Consider the following 20,324-nt stretch of genomic DNA (forward strand, 5'->3'; position numbering starts at 1 on the left):
AACCATTCTAAAAATTCCCTAAGGGTATCAACATCGCCTTGCCAAATGAAAAAGATGTCGTCCATGAAGCGACGCCACATCAAAATGTTTTCATAGAAGGGCGCCGCTTCATTGTGAATATGTTTGTCCTCAAAGCTACCTACATAAAGGCACGCTAGGTTCGGCGCACAGGTTGCACCCATGCTGGTGCCCTTACACTGCAAATATAGCTCCTCTTTGAACAGAAACAAATTATTCTTTAAAACCAATGACATGCACTCAATGATAAACTCTTTGTCTGCACCTCTAGTAACTTCTGGCACAAGCAGGTCACCAATAAATGTAATAGTTGCATCTTGCGGGATGTTTGTGTATAATGATTTTATGTCGAGGGTTACCGGCCACTGTGTATGTTCACAGAAAGTGGTGCCCTCGACCATAGAGATTATATGGGCAGAGGACCTTTGTTTAAGAACCAATGGTTTTAGAAAGGTATCTATATATTGACTAAAGGGTTCCAACAGCGACCCTATTCCGCTCACTATAGGTCGCATCGGTGACGGATATATATATTCTTATGGATCTTAGGAAGACCACAAATTGCTGGTGTTAAAGCATTGTCATTCCTAAGAAATTTGAGTTCTGCCTCACTGACCCAATTGTTAGTTTCTGCATTACATAAAATTTCACTAACCTTAATTTTAAAGCTGTCTAATCTAGAGTGGGGAACTTTTAAATAGTGATCAGCAACTCCCAACAGGTCCATCATGCGTTGCTCATAATCGCATGTATTGAATATGACCACTCCCCCACCCTTGTCTGTAGGTTTCACAGTGATGTTAACATCGTTCTTCAGATCCTTAAGGGCATTTCTCAAATCTCCTGACATGTTGTATTTTTCTGGGCGTGCATTCCTAATTATTTCTTTAATCTTAGTCTCAATAACATGTTCAAAAATATCCACATTTTTACATACCGATCCAATAGGGGGAATAAAGGTTGACTTCCCTCGCAGTCCTAATATATTAGTGGGTGCTGTATATTCTTTATTTTCACAAAATCTGGTGAGTCTTATTTTTCTGCAGAATGCTTTTAAGTCCTTCTCTAAACTAAATTTATTCACCATAGTTGTCGGTGCAAAGGTGAAACCTCTGCCTAGTACCTGTATCTCTTCCCTTGTTAACTGTCTATCTGATAGATTAACAATTGGGATGGTATTATTTATCTCGCATTCTGGTGCCAATATCGTGAGTTGCGAGTTTTCAGGTACTCCTCTGGAGGGACCCGTTGATATTCTTGGGGAGGTACTCTCTGATAGTCCTGGGGAGATTTCGTTGACATTGTCCCCTCCCATTCCCTTGGTGTATCCTTGTCCCTCTCCTGTTGCGTGGTTCTAAAAAAATCCCCACGGTTGTTACGGTTAATATGATTAGTATGAATCCCTTGATCAATTAAAGTAGGATCATCTTCCTCACCGCTGGACCCCGAAGTGTCTGAAAATGTAACTCTCTTTCTTCCCCCTCTAGAGTAAATGGGTCTTGGTTCATATTGTCCTTCGCTTCTTTGTTCTCTACTCTGTTGGAAGTAGTCCTTCCTGGTATACGGATATATTAATTCAAGGCTAAATTTGATCACATCTCTCAAGTTTAATAGTTTTTTCTTAATTATTCTCTATAGCCGTTTACCTCTACATTTAATTCCGCTAACCTTTTTATAGCAGCTTCTAACGCTGTGCTTTCTTTAAGGAATTTCTCCAATTCCTCATTCTCCTTCATTTCTAAAATGATCTCCTGTGCAGTCTCAATAATAAGAATGATCCAGTCTCGACTGCATCTGTTCGCAATATGAGTCCAGATTTCAAGAAATTTGGGATTGTCTATGAAAAGGCCTGGCTCATTTTTTATTTGTAAGCCAATAGGGATTACACATGCCCTCAGATATTGTGTAAGGAACTCTGCATGTAACTCAGTGCGTGCTAATTTTTTCTTCAAATTGAAAACCTTCCCCCATTTGTCATTATTCCCTTTCAGGACCGTGATTTTGTTGCCTGACTGTGTGGACAAGCCAATAATCTTATTATACTGGTCTTCGAAAAACCCAAATGTTTTGAAAGGATCCATGATCTCTTGTGCCGCTAAACAGCGGTCGGTATCTAAAAAATGATTGATTTATAGGACAACACAGTGTGTGTTTGAGTGTTATCAAGAGGCCCTGCCATTGGTTTGGCAGTATGCAACTCTTACGGGTAATGAAACGAGCAGTGCTGCCTTGTTTAATACACACAGAATCTCTGAGATCTGCTTTGTTTGGCTTCCACCTCTGAGAGCTACTTTGAGGGTGCTGGTGAGCTATCAGTAGCTCCCGAGCTACTGGTTGGAGACCCCTGTTCTAGTATGTGGTCTTTGGACAAGGGCGTGAACCAGGTTTCAGTGATGGAGAGTGACATTAGGTTGAGTTGGATGAAGACATCAGTGATGTCTGAAGCGTGTGCATTGATTAGCATCAGTCGATTATGAGGTTATGATAAAAACACAGAATGAACTGACAGATATTCGTTGGCAGTGTATGTTATGTTATTCAAGCTTATAACGCGCAAGGATACTCCAAGGATTGTCCCGGCGCGAACCTTGAAGAGTGCAAGAGAAAAATTAAATTAAAAGGAATGTTTTCAATCTTTTTTTTTTTAAGATTGGGGTCCTGGATGCTGCGCAGAGCAAATGGGAGCAGATTCCATGCAGGCGCTGCCCTAAAAGCAAGAGCGCTGCCACCCATCCTCTGCAAACGAAAGCGAGGAATGTGTGCTAGAAGCTGGGAGGCTGAACGAAGCTTTCTAGCTGGCGTGTAGGACATAAAGCGCTTCCTTAGTCTATTAAGCAAGTAGTCTGGTTGGCCAACATGCAGGGCATTGGCATAATCGATATGTGAAAGTATCAAAGCTCGAGTAACTGTTTCCTTTGCATCACTAGGGAGAAGCAGAAGAAATTTCCTGAGGGATTTAAGGAACCCAAAACAGCACTTAGCAAGTCTCTTAATCTGGGTAGAGAAAGACAAATTCTCTTCAAACCAGACACCAAGATTCTTGGCGGGTTGCCCTGTTGAGGCCGGCATAGGATAGCCAACCGGCCAAAGTGCTTCCTTAAACTGAGGCGGGAAGCTGCCGTATAGGAGGATTTCTGAGTTGTCCTCATTGCAGTTGAGTGTGCAGAGGAGAGCCAATGGAAAACAGCTGACAGACCGTTTTTAGCAGATGAAGTGGAGCACTCCGCTGTTTTCCAAGTAAACAGGACCTGCATGTCGGCATAAGCAGTGATTTTGGCACCAAGGTCCTCCGCAAGCTGAATTTGAGGAGTCACATGAATGTTAAAAAGAAGGGGACTCAGAGAGGACCCCTGAGGCACCCTGGTGGCCACCCTCTGGGATGATGAAGTGAACGGGGAGGGCCATAATCTTATGTGAGCGACCCTCTAAAAATGATTTCAGCCAGCACCAGGCAGTGCCCGTTATAACCTATGTCCATAAGTTGAGCCAGCAACAGGGAGTGGGGAACGGTATTGAATGCTTTTGAAAGGTCCAGCAAGATCAAAGCTGCCCTTCCGCCACCATCCATACACTCCTGAATGGCTTCCGAGATTTCCATAATGTCTAATTCGATGCTATAGGAGGTTCTAAATCCAGATTGGGCTGGGTGACGTAATCCTGAGCATTCGATAAAGTCAGTAAGTTGTTTATTAACAACGTTTTCGCTGACTTTTGCCATGCTAGGTAAGAGGGAGATGGTACAGTAGCTCGCCGGGATCAATGGGTCGAACGACAGCTTTTTTTTAAAAGGGGTAGGATCTTAGCCTGTTTCCACATTGCCGGGACAAGGGCTTCTTGAAGGGACAGATTGAGCCTGTTAATTTCTGGGTTAATTGTCTCAGCGACCGAAGCCAGAAGCCGGGCAGCACAAGGATCAGAAGGAGAGCCTGACCTCCGTGCCTTGGGGACACTGAGTGAGTCATCCAGATTGATAGAGGCAAAGGCCACCAAAGGAGGAGATGGAACAGGCGGATCCATCAAAGGTGGAATCCTGACAGATGCCTGATTGCATATGGTGAACGATGCCTGAATAGTACTAATCTTATCCTTAAAGATACTCGAGAGCTTTTCACACCAAGCGTCTGAGGAAAGCATTGTAGCCGATTCAGCTTTTGGGGCCAGAAAGCTCTGAACAATGGAGAAAATCTCCTTGTAGTTATTTCTGGCAAGATCAATACGAGCCGTAAAGTAAAGACTTTTGACACGGACGATAGTGGTGTAATAAACTTTCTGGGCTTTATTAAGAGTCAGCTTCACCAAAGGACAGAAGTCCTTCCGCCAACAGCGCTCTCATTTTTTACATTGCTGCTTCAGTCCTTTAAGTTCCGGTGTAAACCAAGGTTTTGAGGGAGAGTCCCTTGAACGCCTATAAAGGGTGCAAGGGGGGGAAGGAGAAACACTGCTTGCATGATCCACCTGGTGAAGCTGGCAAGCGCTCCCTCTAGGTCATTAGAGCGAGCAGGTCTTGACTCTGCCAGAATATGGCTAAAAATTAGGGGGTCAATTTTAGCAACCGGCCAACTAGGTAAAATATTGCCATCCGACAACCAAGAGAAGTAGGACAGGAAATGGTCGGATCAAGGCACTGGCAAAGGATCTTCAACCGAGATGGGAAAGTTGGAGCAAATGGGGTCCAGAATATGACCACCTTGATGAGTAGGTAGCTTAACCCATTGAGTGAGCTGTGCAAGGTTCAATAGATCAAAAAAATCCCTAGTGTACCCGGCACCAGCCAGGTCTAGCTGAATGTTACTATCCCCAAGCAGGAGAAGGTTGAAATATCGTAGTGCACGGGGGACAATCGCCTTCTCCAGAACACGCAGTTGAACTCTGGGACCTCCTCGACTCAACCTCCCCAGACATCGCTTTCCTGACCGAGACCTGTCTGAACCCCCGCCTCAGCTCCCGACATCACCATAGCCATCCCGGAAGGCTACAAGATCACCCGCAAGGACCGCACCAACGGCGTAGGAGGAGGAATCGCCATTGTCCACAGGCGACTGACGCCCTCAGCACCGCCGAACACCTGCACTTCCAGATCCACACTGACCCCAACACCACCCTCAGAGGAACCCTTATCTACAGACCCCCCCGGACCCTGACCACAGTTCAGGGACTCCATCGCCGACTTCATCAGCACACACACCCTCGCCTCCACGGACTACATCCTCCTCGGGGACCTGAACTTCCACCTCGAGAACAACACCACCACCAACTCCGCCACCCTGATCGACAACCTCCCCAACCTCGGACTCAGACAGCTCGTGACAACACCCACCCACGCCGCCGGCCACACGCTCAACCCCCATCTTCACTGCAAGCCCCTACTTCTCCTTCAACCACACCACCAAACCCCACTGGACCGACCACCACTGCATCCACTTCACCTTTAGGAAGTCCACCACCGCACACAACAGATGCCTCTACGCTGCTGGAGCAAAGTCACTGAAGACCACCTTACCACCACCCTCGCCCAGAGCCCACCCGCCGACTCCACCGACCCCCGACAACGCCGCCCGCAACCTCAGACAATGGATCGACAACTGCGCCAACACAGGCACCCCACTCAAGACACCCTCCAACAGCCACACCAGCAAGAAAGCCACCTGGTTTACCGAAGACCTCCAGGCCTCCAAACGGACATGCCGAAAACTGGAGAAGAACTGGTTCCGCGAACGAACACCGGACCGCTACCAGTCCACAAGAACGCCACCCGCAGACATCATCAACTCATCAGAGCCGCCAAGAAGGCCTCGTTCAAAGACCACCTAGATAACGCATACAACAGCAAAGAGCTCTTAAACATCGTGAAGGAACTCTCCAACCCCAACGACATCCCGCCCTCTCAAGATCTGTGCGACTCGCTGCCAACCTTGTTCCACCGCAAGATCACCATCATTGACGACAACTTCAACGCCACGACCACCCCGACAACCACCGCCCCATGACCACCACCTGCAACACCCGCCTACTCTCCTGGACCAGCATCAACGACGAGGACACCAGCGAGATCATGAACACCATCCACTCCGGATCTACGTTTGACCCATGCCCTCACCACATCTTCAACAAAGCCTGCACAGCCATTGCACCCCATCTCTGGAAAGTAATAAACATCTTCGAGACGGCAACCGTCCCGGAAAGCTGGAAGCACGCCGAGATCAACACCTTACTCAAGAAACCCAAGGCGGACCTCAAGAACTTCGGACTCATCTCCCTGCTCCCGTTCCCGGCAAAGGTCACAGAGAAAATCGTCAACAAACAACTGACCCGCTACCTCGAGGTAAACCGCATCCTGGACCGGTCCCAGTCCGGGTTCCGCAGCAACCACAGCACCAAAACCACCCTCATTGCCGCCACCGATGACATCAGGACCCTGCTTGACAACAGAGAAACAGCGGCCCTCATCCTCCTGGACCGGTCAGCCGCCTTCGACACAGTCTGCCACCGCACACTACGAACACGCCTACACGACGCTGGGATCCAAAAGAAGGCCCTTGACTGGACCACATCCTTCAGAGCGTCCGCCTCCCCCCCCCTTTACGCTCAGAAGCCACCGAGATCATCTGCGGTGTACCCCAGGGCTCGTACCTCAGCCCGACACTGTTCAACATCTACATGGCACCCCTCTCCCGCGTCGCCCAACAGCATGACCTCAACATCCTCTCCTACGATGACGACACCCAGCTGATGATCTCCCTCACCAAAGACCCTCACACTGCCAAAACCAACCTCCACAAAGGAATGAAGGGCGTCGCTGTGTGGATGAGAAACAGCCGACTGAAGATGAAGTTGGACAATACGGAGGTCCTCCTCCTCGGCTCCACCCCCTCAGCTTGGGACGACTCTTGGTGGCCGATTAACACTAGGAACAGCCCCGACACCCACCGACCACGCACGCAACCTAGGGGTCATCCTCGACTCCACCCTCTCCATGACTAAGCAGGTCAACACCGTCTCTTCATCCTGCTTCAACACCCTCTGAATGCTCCGCAGGATCTTCAAGTGGATCCCCATCGAAACAAGAACAGCCACCCAGGCCCTCGTCACCAGCAGGTTGGACTACAGAAACGCCCTCTACGCTGAAACTTCGGCCAAACTCCTGAGACGACTGCATCGCATCCAGAACGCCTCGGCACGTCTGATCCTCTGCATCCCCCGCCGCAGCCACATCTCATCCCACCTGAGAGACCTGCACTGGCTCCCCATCAAAAAGAGGATACCCTTCTAGCTCCTCACCCACGCACACAAGGCTCTCCACAACACCGGCCCAGCATACCTCTACAGACGACTCACCTTCTACACATCCGCCAGCTCCGCTCCACCGTCCTCGCCCTCGCCCTAGTCCCCCGCATCCGAAGAATGACTGCCGGTGGCAGATCCTTCTCCCACCTCGCTACCAAGACCTGGAACACCCTCCCCACCAACCTAGGGCAGACCTACTGGCCTTCAGTCGACTCCTCAAGAACTGGCTCTTCTATCAGTAACAGCACCCCCCAGCGCCTTGAAACCCTCAGAGGTCTGTAGCGTGCTTTACAAGTGTATTGATTGATTGAAGGCCCCTTCCTACCCCGGAGTGAGGGGGGATGCCAATGCTAAAGTCTAGAGCTTCCCACTCTTCCAACAACAGCTCCTCGCCACGAAGGAAGGTCCAGTTATCTCTATAGATGACCGGAACACCTCCCCCTCTGCCCGTTTTGCGGTCCAGACGAGAGATCTTATATCCCCCTCGGTATGGCCATTGCAACTATAGGATTAGAAGACTCATTCAGCCAGATTTCGGTAATAAACAAAAGATCCACCGGCTTATCGGAGAGAAGATCAAAGATATCCTGATAAGATCTCCTAACTGAGCGGGTATTAATCATAGCTGCGTGAATCCAGGGCCCCTTCTTACTGAGGCTCAGATTGGAATCCGGCTGGGAGAGACCATCAAGGCCTAAGCCCAGTCCGTAGGGCATATACTGGAGGGGTGAGCAGAGACCTCCCATCTGTTAAAAACAAAACGGGGGTACAAACGGAGTAGAAGCAGTTCATTGCAGCTGTAGGTCCATAATGTCTCCGGATGGGGATGGAAACGGGCAGCGTGGCGGGCACTGGCTGCATCTGGGAGGCTGACGGGCACAGACGGGCTTGCCTTAGGTGCGCCAGCGGCGCGTCCGCTCAGCGCGCATATTTATGGGGATGTCCCTCCGACAGCTAGAGCACGTACTGACCAAAATGGCGTCTCTAGGTGTCGACCGGGAAACCAGGAAGTGGCAGCCCCTCAGAGCAAGTTAACACAACAAATTCATCAAATTCATACAATGCAGTACTACAGACTTCCAACAGTGAGTAAAAATGATTTAAAATGAGTTAAAAATCGGTTAAGAGACTAGGAGTGATTTCTGTGTGCAAATGGGCCAAGGTTAAGTTTGCAAATAAGTGAAAGAAATGCAGAACAAACCCCTCAAGGCATTTTCATGCTTACATTCCCAAAATATTCTCCGTTTATTGTTGGTATGGGCAGTATGCATGGTTATTACACTTCTAAAAACTTGTTTGATTAGTTATTTATTAAACTTTTGTATTCATACCAAAGTTTCCAACAATACACCAACATACCAGACAATGTAATATAAGTTACTGTATCAGCCCCCAATAGTCGCCCGTATCTCACACATTCCGGATTACAACTTGTTGTTCCCCCTCCAGGTAGATGACGCGCTCTTGTCATAGGTCCAGTTTGCCTCCTGCCTGTCTCAATTATAGTGCTTGACCAGTTCACGCTCAAACCAGATCCTGCCCTGGGCAGCAGGCCATCAGACACCTCAGTTGATGAACCGTGTGATCTTGGGGCTCTAGGGGCTTGGCTCCATCAGCCTCCCACATTGCTCCAGCCAATGACGTAGCTCATGTAGCTGTAGCTGTTTCACATGTCCTGGGGAGGTGCACTGGCTTTCGCCAGCAGCAGTGCTAGCGGGTCAAACCTGATTGTTGCAGGTAATGATCACCTGGTGTGCCCTGAAAGGGCCATCGAAGGGGTTGGGGATACTTGTATCTTTGTCATTGCAGATACACGGTCCAAGATCTGCACCCAGTATGCTACAATTTAGGAACGGTGCCAGGTAAGGTGGAGGGAATCTGCATTCAATGCAGAGCAGTGTACACAGTTGGTTTTAGCTGCTGCACCATGTTTGGCTTGTTTAAGTGTGGTTCTGTAGGCTTCATGCAAAACTTTGAAGAGGAGTCTTAGTCCGCCGTATGAAGCTAATATGCCCATTTGTTTGCAGCAACAGAGCCATTATTACCCTGTAAATGTGTGGTCTAGGGCTGTTTCCCATTTAGCTTTAGCGGTTGGGACAATCCTGTGTAGTGTAGAAGTTCCTGGTCGAGTGAGATTTGGGTTGTGCATTAAGAAAAACAAGAGTGTTTTACAAGCTCATAGTTCCTGCGGAAAGACGAGTAGTTGCTTTACAAATAGCGTGCACGCGTATGTAGGTGAATTTATCAGCAAGAGTAGGTTTTGTCCATCCACCGATGGTGTCCTAGTCTATAAAAGCACCAGTGTGGAATAAATCTCCTATCTTAGTTTCCCCCACACTCTTCTTCTGCTGAGGGTCTGCCTGGTGGCTGTGAGTGAGTAAAGTGGGTGGTGGGTCTGGGTCGGGGACTCTTCCGGGGCGTATTGCTCAGGGCAGGCTGAGCGTCTTCCGAGGCCCTCTTAGGCCTGTCGCGCGCTCTTGGCGGAGTTCAACTCATTCTGGCCTCATTGAGGCGCCCTCCCAGTCAGGGCACTCAAGGGTATTGATGTGCTGTGTCTCACTCAATTGCTAAGTGGGCCATATATGGCGGTGGATGTATCCAGTGGTGTGTGCTGTGCCTGTGCACTGTACAGCTCCAAGTCTGGTGCTGGTTATCCCCTTCCTCATATGGCAAAGTGAGTGTTTCCCAGTTTATTTTAGGCTGACCTCCCGCCGAGCCTATGGTGATAGATACTTTCACTTAGTGCTTTGAAAATGTCAGTAGGACATAGTTTATTGTTTAAAGTAGTACCACATCTTAATGTTATTATGGGTTAAAGACTAATGTCTTTATTGAGTAGGAGTAAGTGCCAGTGAGGAAGCTAGTTTACCTGGAGCAGGCATTCTGGCCCTAGGTCCTTCCAGATCAGAAAAGGTCCAAATAGATGACACCCCTGGTCTATGTCCTTGACTGCCATACTTAGGGCTGGTACTCACAGATATGTACAACTGATGTATACAGTCTGTATATCTGGGGCTGGTACTTATAGCCTTGATATGTGGGGCTGGTACACAGTCTGTAGAGGTATGTTTGGTACTGTAATGATTTTGTTTCGTAAGTAAGTCTGCACTCTACCGATCTACACTTATTTCTTGCGCTCTCACCCCTGCAGGTAAAACTTCAAGAGTGGCTGCCTTTTCTGAAGAAAGAGGAGGAATACAGTCTGGAGTCTAAAGTCAAGGAAGAAAAACAATATGAAGCCATGAGGGTGAGTGGCTGCAGTCAGTGCTGTTTGTCTGTATTTGCCTGTGTCTTTGTGTGTACCTTTTTAAAGTTTTAGACACACAGAAGCTGATAAGACGCTATACGGACTGGGTCGTGATACTCTAGGTAACCAGAATCACTGCTGTTGGACACTGGGGCTGAAATCAGCCAAGGGTGTGTCTTAATAAACACAAATAAAAATTACTATGTTCACTCGAACGTAATACGTACATACTTAAATAGTGTGCATTAGTATATGTATGTACATGTGTGGCATTATCTGTCAGCGAGTATATACCAGTCTTTTTGTGTACATGTTCATACTTTCGTGGTAAAGTATGCGTTTTACGTATGGATGGTTCTGGAGTAATTTGTGGGAGTGCATGCATGCCTGTGTATCTCTATAGTTGTTTATTTTCGTGGGCATGGTGAGTGTTTGTGTGTGTCTTTGTATGTATTTTGTGCCACATAATCTGCCAATTCAATATCTTTATTCAAATACAAATATATATCCATAAAAATACAAATAGGCAACAACATATACAGTAAATATTAACCGGCAGCAGGGAAGATATTAAAAAAATTCCAATTTAAAAACTGATCCCCCAGTAGTACAGTGTGCATAAAAGGAAACATAATAAGAACAATTTCATCAGAATGTTAATATACAAATTTTTTTAAATTGTTATGTTATGTTAAAAACATTTATACCGCGCACGGACACCAACCGGTTTAATGGCGCTGAAGACAAATGCGGGGGAGCAGTGCAACTGAGTTACTCATAGGCCAACTGAAAGAAGTGAGTTTTGAGCAATTTACGAAAGCAAACCTAACTAGGACAAAGTCTTAAGGGAGGTCGGAAGGGAGTTCCACAGTGTGGGTGCCAAGAGAGAAAAGCACAGGCCTCCATGCTTTTTACGTTTATACCTTGGAATAATCAGCAGATTATGTGAAGAAGAACGAAGGTCTCTCGAGGGGGCATGGCGCAGGAGGCTAGATGTAATGAATGCAGGAGCTTGCTCAAAAAGGGCTTTGAAGACCGTGCAGCCAAGTTTGAACATGCAGCGAGAAGCCACTGGGAGGCAGCGAGAAGCCACTGGGAGCCAATGCAATTTCCTCAGTAGAGTCGAGACATGATGATACTTAGGCTGGTGGGAAGATCAGTCTCGCTGCCTGGTTTTGCATCAGCTGCAGTCGGTGAAGATGGTAAGCAGGTATCCCAACATAGAGCGTGTTAGAATAGTCAATACGGGAGATGACACGAGCCATAATGACGAGAACGAGTGCCTCGGTGGTAAGAAACCTGCAAATTTTGCGAATCCTGCGCAGGTGAAAAAAACAGGATGATGTAACTGCATTAATTTGGGGCCTCATAGACGCGTCACTACATATGATTACGCCTAGGCTCTTTACCAAATTGACAGGGCAGAGTGGAGACCCAAGAGAAGAAGGCCAAAACTAGGGTTCCAAGAGTTAAGACAATCCACCCATCAGTACTAACTCTGTCTTGTTGGGATTGAGCTTCAACTGACTGTAGTGCATCCACTCAGAGATGGCAAGCATGGTGGATTGAAAGTTGGCACAGGAGGAAGGGGTGGGATCAACAGGGAAAATCAACTGTAAATCATCAGCGTAATTAAAGATGGTAACCGGGGTATGGCGGAGGGAAACTATAAGAGGTTGCATGTAAAGGTTAAATAAAAGTGACGACAGGGCAGAACCCTGCGGGACTCCACATGAAAGAGGGGAGTAAGGAGCGGAATAAGTAGACAGATGAACTGCCTGAGACAGCAAATGCAAAAAAGATCTAATCCACTTTAAAGCCATGCCCTGAATACCTGCGTTGTTGACACGGTCGATCAAGATGTCACGATCGACCGTGTCAAAGGCAGCCAACAGGTCCAACAGTACAAGTGCCTGGGCGATGTTCTTGTCGGCGCCTTTCCTCGGTACGTCCATCACAGCCACAATAACCGCCTCGGTAGAGTGAGCTGGCCTAAAGCCAGCTTGCTGGTTATCTAAGAAGGAAGAACCCTCAATGAACGTACTGAGACAACGGGTAACATGGGTCTCCAAAATTTTCCCAAGATAGGGAAGAAGGGAAATTGGCCGAAAGTTACTTAAGACCGAAGGGTCGGCACCAGGCTTCTTCAGTATGGGAACTACAACCGCCTGTTTAAAAGAATCCGGTACCGTGCCTGTAGCAAGAGAGTTGTTAAGCAGTGCCAGCGGGAAATCTGGGCAGGTAAAGAAGGCTTGTTTGAGGATTTGAGGGGGACAGCAGTCATTAGGAGAGCCCGAGCTCACCGTATGTAGCAGGGAGATAAACTCATATGGGGAGATAGGAGGAATAATATCAGGGCGACAGGGATTCATAGGGGGGAGAGGAGGGGTAGTAGAGGAGGAGGGAAGTGGAATGTTGTGCTTTATAGTGGCAATTTTGTCAATGAAATAAAGATTGAGGGAATCACAAAGAGCTTGTGTAGGTTGTGGTTGAACAGTAACACGGTCCGGCGAGGCGAGCTCCTCGACAATAGAAAAAATGTCCTTAGCCTTAGAGGCAGAGTCCATTATTTTCCGAGAAAAATGAGTGGTTTTGGCCAGTAGGATGGATTTTTTATACCTTTTCAGCAGGTTTACATATATGATTTTGGAATCTGGATCGTAGTTACGCCTCCAGCGGCGCTCAGCTAATTAATAATTAAAAAGAAAGGCGAATTAAGCGAAATTCATGGGGGGCACATAGACTTACGAGTACGGACAGCCGCTTTCAGGAAAGAGCCCACCTGAAATATTAGCTCATCATCTTCCAAAGCAATAACCTTCCCATGGGCTGCCTTATAATCAGGCCCAAATCTTTCCCTAAAATAAGGTATCAGAAACCTTTTAGTGAGTATCGGGTAATAGCTACAGAAAAATAAAAAATGCTGCAAAGATGGATTATGTTGGCTATTGCAAGGACAAAGGAGGAGATTGAGGTTAGAATTATAGCCCAATGGAAAACAAAGCATACATTTCATAGTGTCAATCCTTAAGCGGAAAAGTAGACCCCTTTCCCAACGGCTAATGGGTTTTAAAAGGTAGCCAATGCATGTGCACCTTTGTGTGCATGTGTGTTTGGGGGATGTATATGCTTTAGTCTGAATGTTTGGGCTGCGAATTTGTACCTCCAAATGTGAATGTCCGTAAGTTTGCATGTCACAAGGTCTGGTGCTATTTGTAAGTGTACAAATACATGAGTGCATTTGTGTGTGTGTGTGTGTGTGTGTGTGTGTGCGTGCGCGCGCGCCTCTGTAAGTTTGTGTTTGCATGGTTCTGGAGTTGTACATTTCTGAGATCATTGATGTGCATCTAGGTGTGCATATGTAGTATTGTGTACTTCTGGAGACATCCATCTGCAAGTTTGTACAAGCATCTATACATATGTGTGTGTCCATAATGTGTGCATCTTTACAGTAATGGTTAATTGGGGGTCCACAGAAGTTAAAATGTTAAGAGCCACTGATCTAGATACTAAATTGAGCACGGAAGCTCCAACATTGTGTTGATGAGTTTCTTTCTTGGGTGTCGAGCTGGTGACCCTTGACCTAGCCATATGAATGGTATATCCAACGCCACCACTTCTAACAAACCTGTGGGTACTGAGAAACTGACAGGTCATAGAAATATTTTACCTTGTAGAGTGCACAAGTTCCACGGAATCTTCTGTTTCAAAGTAAAGGCATTTTTATAGTGAATCTTACCCACAAATAGTTCATTCGTTTTAAATCAAATGCCTTTTAAGTTTTGACATGTTTTGTGCCTAAGACATTTCCCTTCTTCAGGGCTTATGCCTTTCTAACTCTGGAAACATGGGCACAACCCTGCTTTGGCCACTGATCTCAGACTTATCGGTTCAGCTCAATCCTTGTTATAAGGTTTTTCTGGAACGGTATTCTATATAGGCTACAGTTCCATGTGTCCTGTTTTCTGCCTACATTAAACTGCTGTTTCAAGATGGCTCATAGCTAAACATACACAAGAGAACAGACACATGGCCCTGCCTCAAACTGAAAGAAAGGGCTATCCTGCAATGTATCGGCAATAGTGCACATTGATCACCACTTGGACACCACGGATGTGATATTTAAGAGTTCATCAGGTGTGTCTGTGGTGATAAAGTTAAAGAAGGTGTTATTGTCATACATATCTCATGGTATTTGCTAAGCTTTTCCTCAATTTTTGTGAAGTGCTTTTCCTAATGTACACGGTTTGTTTTGTAGTGGTTGTTACCTCACTTGTCGCTATGCTGCTTGATTGTATTCTCACTGAGTACCCAGTTATTTCTGTAAAACACTGCACCAGATCACAGCTCTGCACTCCTTTTGCACAGTCAGATCGCATTGGGGGGAGGGGCAGTGAACAGGCTAGAGAGAGGCGAGTGATCCCCAATCGTGGCGGTTGAGGCTATTTTCTTCTTGTGTCCAGGGGTCTGTCCTTATGGCTTTGGAGGGTGGGCCAAAGATTTCCCTTTCTGCAATTGACTCGCCGGACAGCAAGATCGAGCAGTCAAAAGCTTCTCATAAAGATAGTGTAGAACAAGCACTCAGAACTCAACAGTCACCCAACAGGCACGATAATTTTATGTCTGACCCATTGCTTAATTTTAGTTCGAAAGAAAGACCTTTGAGTTCGCAGAAACACGAAACATCAAACAGTTCAAGAAAGGTACAATTACATACTCAGACATGAGTCCCTTGCTCACTGCTCCATCAGGATTCAAGCAAGCCGGGCCGACGACGCCTGAAATGGCAGAAACCGGTCCCCGGAAGCTTGTCTCCTTTCTGGTGAAGAATTGGCTTGGTAGTTTGGTCTGCCCTGTTCCCATGATGCACTGGGCCAGGGACAGACTAATTTGCATATAGCCAGGTTCTGAGCTGGGATGGGGCAGTGAGCTAAATAACGGTGATGGATCAAGCCCTGATCTTTGGACTGGGTAAGAGTGGTCTGCTTAATTGAGACACTCTGTTCATCACCACCCCCTTTTTTGGAACAATTACATAGTGGCATTGTACAATCTTCAATAAAGCAATACACCCCCTCTGGAGCCATCTTCCCTCTCTGAGTTTTAATGTCTACGGTCCACGGGATGTCACATGGGCATTGGCCTTATTCTAGCACAGGTGCAGTTTGCTCTAGATCACCAAACAGATCATGTCTAGATCAGTTCAATCGCTTTTGCCTCAACAAGTTTACGGGGACAAACTGCTTAGATTGTAGATTTGTCCCTGCCTCTTTGGTGGAGGTATGGCTTTGATGGCATTGGCACACAGGCTCGACTGACCTGTTCCTTTGGCAGCAGCTCCAGTTGTGTGGAGCTGTAGTGGCAGCTTCACTCAGGCCAAGGACTGCTGGTGATAATCAGTTCAGCAGGCCTGCACAGCTCATCTGTGACAGTTGTGGTCTTACAGGTCGGATCAGTGCTTTCACAGCAACGTTGATGGTGGTTCTTCTTGGGGCAGTTCTGATGTTACGCAGCGGCAGGCACATGTGAGGGCACTAGGTGGGGGGGGGGGGGGTGACACCTCCCGCTCAGGCAGGTCCACGTTTCTGACTCTTGGGAACATTCACACCTCTTGCCAGGGGCTCAGATTCCTGTCTTCGGCAGTAGTAGCTGCAGTCTGTCAGCCAGGGCACAGGAGAGGATGGAGCAACCAGGAGGGCAACCTCTAAGGTAGCCATCTGAGTGCATCTTACATTAAACCCTACTTTAGGAAAAAGTCTGGTTTGATGAGACAAGTTGTATGATACCAAACATGACGCTTTTCAATGGTACTATAATGGAGCTGACATCCTTGAAATGCCCATGCGCCAGCCCGTGTTATACTGAATCTTATAGTAGCCCCTAATGGAAGGAGGCTACTTTAGGGACATATAAGCTTGCTCTTACATATTCACACCTTTGATATAATGCACTCTTCCTCCTGGACTTAGGTGGCCTACATTAGGGCTGACTGACATATATTAAAAATAGTGCTCTGACCTTGCCACTCATGGTAAGGGCAAAGTCGAGGTGGAGATGATGGCTCTGCTCATGCAGTCTGTAATGGCAAGGCTCCTGTCATCTGTTTACTTGGGCCACTCTGGGCAGCACAATCAGTGCTTCAAGCCCTGGTGATCCCTTTAATTCCCATGTCCAGTGTACTTAGGGTACCACTTACCAAGGACTTATAAGGGGGTTAAAGTTCTTGCTAATCGGGGTTACCAATTCACATGCATCATATTTTAGAGAGAGACCACTGGCACTGGGGCCTGGTTAGCAGGTTCCAGTGAACTTTCAGAGTCAAAACCATCCGCATTGGAGGAAAAAGTGTGGGGGTGGCCGTATAGAAAGGGCCTTATCATACAACCCCTCTACCAGCATACTAGACAGAGCACAGGAGCACATCCCTTTACCTGTATACTTATGATACATCATAGGAGCACAACCCTCCCCCTATATAATAGTGACACAGCACAGTAGAACCCCTTTCTCCATGTGTATTAGTGACACCGCACAAGAGGACAATCCCTGTATAATAGTGACGCATCAGAGGAGCACAATCCTCCACCTGTTTGCTAGTGACACATAGAAGACATAAGCCTCTACCAGAAGTGGATACATATCTTACTCCGCAGTATTACATGGTGACAATGCTGAAACCCTCCTATTCCTGCTGAGGTGAATGTACCTCACCTGAAAACTCACATCCACCTATCCTAGAATAGGATGAAAGGTCTAACCAACCTCCTCGCCCATCTTCTATAGGAAATTGCGATCTACCTACAGAAACTGGTACAGTAACTGGTAATTCTCAATTGCACATCGGAATACTTGATACTGGTATGATTTTGAGTGTGAAATTACCCACCTCATCACTCTAAATGAGGTTAATGTCCCAATTTCTTCTGCATATTCAGTGTCCCGGTAACATGGGGTTATTCTTCACATTCCCAAATCTCCTGTCTTCCATCCCAAGTGCTGAATGTTCCGGGCTCCACCTCATTTACATGTTCACGTGTCAGTCACACTTGATTTCAGCCAGTCTCTCTGCTCAGCCTGTCTCTGGGTCTTTGACTGTCTCTGCCTGCGGTGGGTTCTCTCCCTTGCGCTCTCTCCATGGATCGAGCTTCTCTGCAGCTTTACAAATTCTGACCTCTCTGAGGTCCGTGAGGTGTCTGTGAGAAGGACGTAAGATGGTAGAAGTGAAGGTACTTGGAGAGACTGCCGTTCAGAAGTGAGGAAAAGCATGTTGGTGTTCAGAAGTTTGAAAGAACCTGAGCCCTCCCCCTCAACACTCCCAACCTAAGGATGGCAGGGCCTGAATGAAGCTTCTTAATATCTAACCAGCATTTCTTTGCTCCTGACAGGAGAAGTTAAGAACTGAGAAACAGAAAATTGAATCCGAGTATGAGAAACTGTGGCAGCTGCTGAAAGAAAATGAGCAAACACTTCACAGAAGACTGGAGGAGATGGAGATGAAAATCACCATGGTGGAAAATGCAAATATTACCAAACTGTCCAATGAAATCACCTCTCTCAATGCCCTGATAACAGAGATAGAAAAGAAGTGTGAGGAGCCAGCGTGGGAACTCCTGAAGGTGAGATCTAGTTTGATGAATTCAAGGATGAGTAGATATATTCATACTTTGCATGCAGGGTTAAATGCCTGAGTGTAACATACGATCTCCTGACAGGTTCAATGCACAGTGACCCCATGCACTATGACAGCCACCCAAAACATACAGATGGAGGGTTATTTACACTGCCCCCTTTTGTTTGTGAGCCCAATACAATATACATATTGGGGAATTTAATGTGACTTCCTACAGTGTCACTTACGTTTCTATAACCCATTGTTACATTCACTTTCCATGTTTAATGGGTTATTTCACCCTTGGACACAGCAGTACCCCCCCGCTCTATTCCAGTGGTTTGTCCCGGACTTTGGAACGCCGAGCCTCAAGTGGCTAACGCCCGTTGGGTGGATCATCGCCGGCTGATGTTTCAGTCTAGTGGAGAGCTTTGGTGTTGGTGATGCATTAACCTAGTTGATGACGGGAGATTCCAGTGACTTTTAACACACCCATCTCAATATAAAGACTAGTTATTTTTTATTTTCTTCTGTTAGGGAGGTTACAATACACCAAGCAATTCTAGTGACAGTAATTTACACATGGAGACCAAGGAGCAAAATGTGATAAAACAAGATAAAAATAAATAACATTATGAGAAGCAAAATCTGAGAGACTGGGAGGGAAACCACATTTCTCCCTTGTTTCAGAAGTTGTAAAACATTTCTGCTCTTCAACGCTTAATTTTCTCCTAATGAAGGTGGTCATATATTTTCACTTACACAAACCTCTTTTTAGGGTGAACAGTGAGCCACATAATTGGGCGTTTAGAATGGGTAACGGTAAGCTCACTGGGGTTTTCTGCCCCCAGATTAAGGCAGAGGTTGCTGCATAAAAACCAAAGTGGTTACAAAAATGGGCAAGTAACTGAAAGGTGTATACGTTTGCACAAAGATATAATATTTACCATGTGGGACCACAAAATTAATGAAACCGGAAGATCCTGGTAGTATATATATATATAATATATATATATATATATATATATATATATATATATATATATATATATATATATTCACTGAAAAAAACATAGGTTATAGACCATATATAGTTAGGAATTAGCATTTACAAAACCTTATTTTACTCACACAAAACCATTGAAATTCGCATATATAGTTAGTTGCACTAACTATATATCGTGCACCCGCAATCCACTGCTGATCATGTCACATATTACATCATTCATGACATGGTCAGTGACATCACTGATGACATCTCAAATGACATCACTGATGACATCACTGATATCACTGATGACATCACTGACATCACTGATCACATCACTGATCACATCACTGATCACATCACTGATCACATCACTGATGACATCACTGATGACATCACTGATGACATCACTGATGACATCACTGATGACATCACTGATGACATCACTGATGACATCACTGATGACATCACTGATGACATCACTGATCACATCACTGATGACATCACTGATCACATCACTGATCACATCACTGATCACATCACTGATCACATCACTGATGACATCACTGATCACATCACTGATGACATCACTGATGACATCACTGATGACATCACTGATGACATCACTGATGACATCACTGATGACATCACTGATGACATCACTGATGACATCACTGATGACATCACTGATGACATCACTGATGACATCACTGATCACATCACTGATGACATCACTGGTGACATCACTGATGACATCATGCTTGTGATAATACGATGTACCTCTTCAGACTCTAATATAACCTTAGATACACTCAGTGTAAACAGACACTCACAGACTGTCACTCATCCATGGAGTTACTCACACACCTAGTCAGTCATGCAAAGAATCAATCACACCTCCATTTCCTCAACTATACAGTTATACACACCTTACTTATTCAAACATATACTAACACATATTTACTCTCTTATACAATCCCTGATACAAGTTCACAATGATCCATACAGCCACTCACACATTCACTGGCTCTTATGCACAGTTATTTATATATTTCAACTCTCACATGTACTGTGTTGTACATATGTACTTACTTTGACATGTAGCACTGAGATATCCATTCACTCACCAATACACTCATGCACACAGTCAACCGCCCATACAGCTGTTTCCACATGCA

At 46.2% G+C, this 20,324-nt stretch overlaps 1 protein-coding gene across 1 annotated transcript in view; it reads left to right on the plus strand.

Moving 5' to 3' along the window:
- Positions 1–20,324, plus strand: part of LOC144752988 (E3 ubiquitin-protein ligase TRIM39-like) — a 239,784-nt gene that overhangs the window by 48,847 nt on the left and 170,613 nt on the right. The window contains exons 2-3 of the mRNA XM_078640799.1: positions 10,454–10,549; positions 17,935–18,165. Coding sequence (XP_078496925.1) covers positions 10,454–10,549; positions 17,935–18,165 — 327 coding nt within the window. The remainder of the gene's footprint in view (positions 1–10,453; positions 10,550–17,934; positions 18,166–20,324) is intronic.

This window comes from Lissotriton helveticus, chromosome 5_1, assembly GCF_964261635.1.
Source record: "Lissotriton helveticus chromosome 5_1, aLisHel1.1, whole genome shotgun sequence".
Taxonomy (NCBI): Eukaryota; Metazoa; Chordata; class Amphibia; order Caudata; family Salamandridae; genus Lissotriton; species Lissotriton helveticus.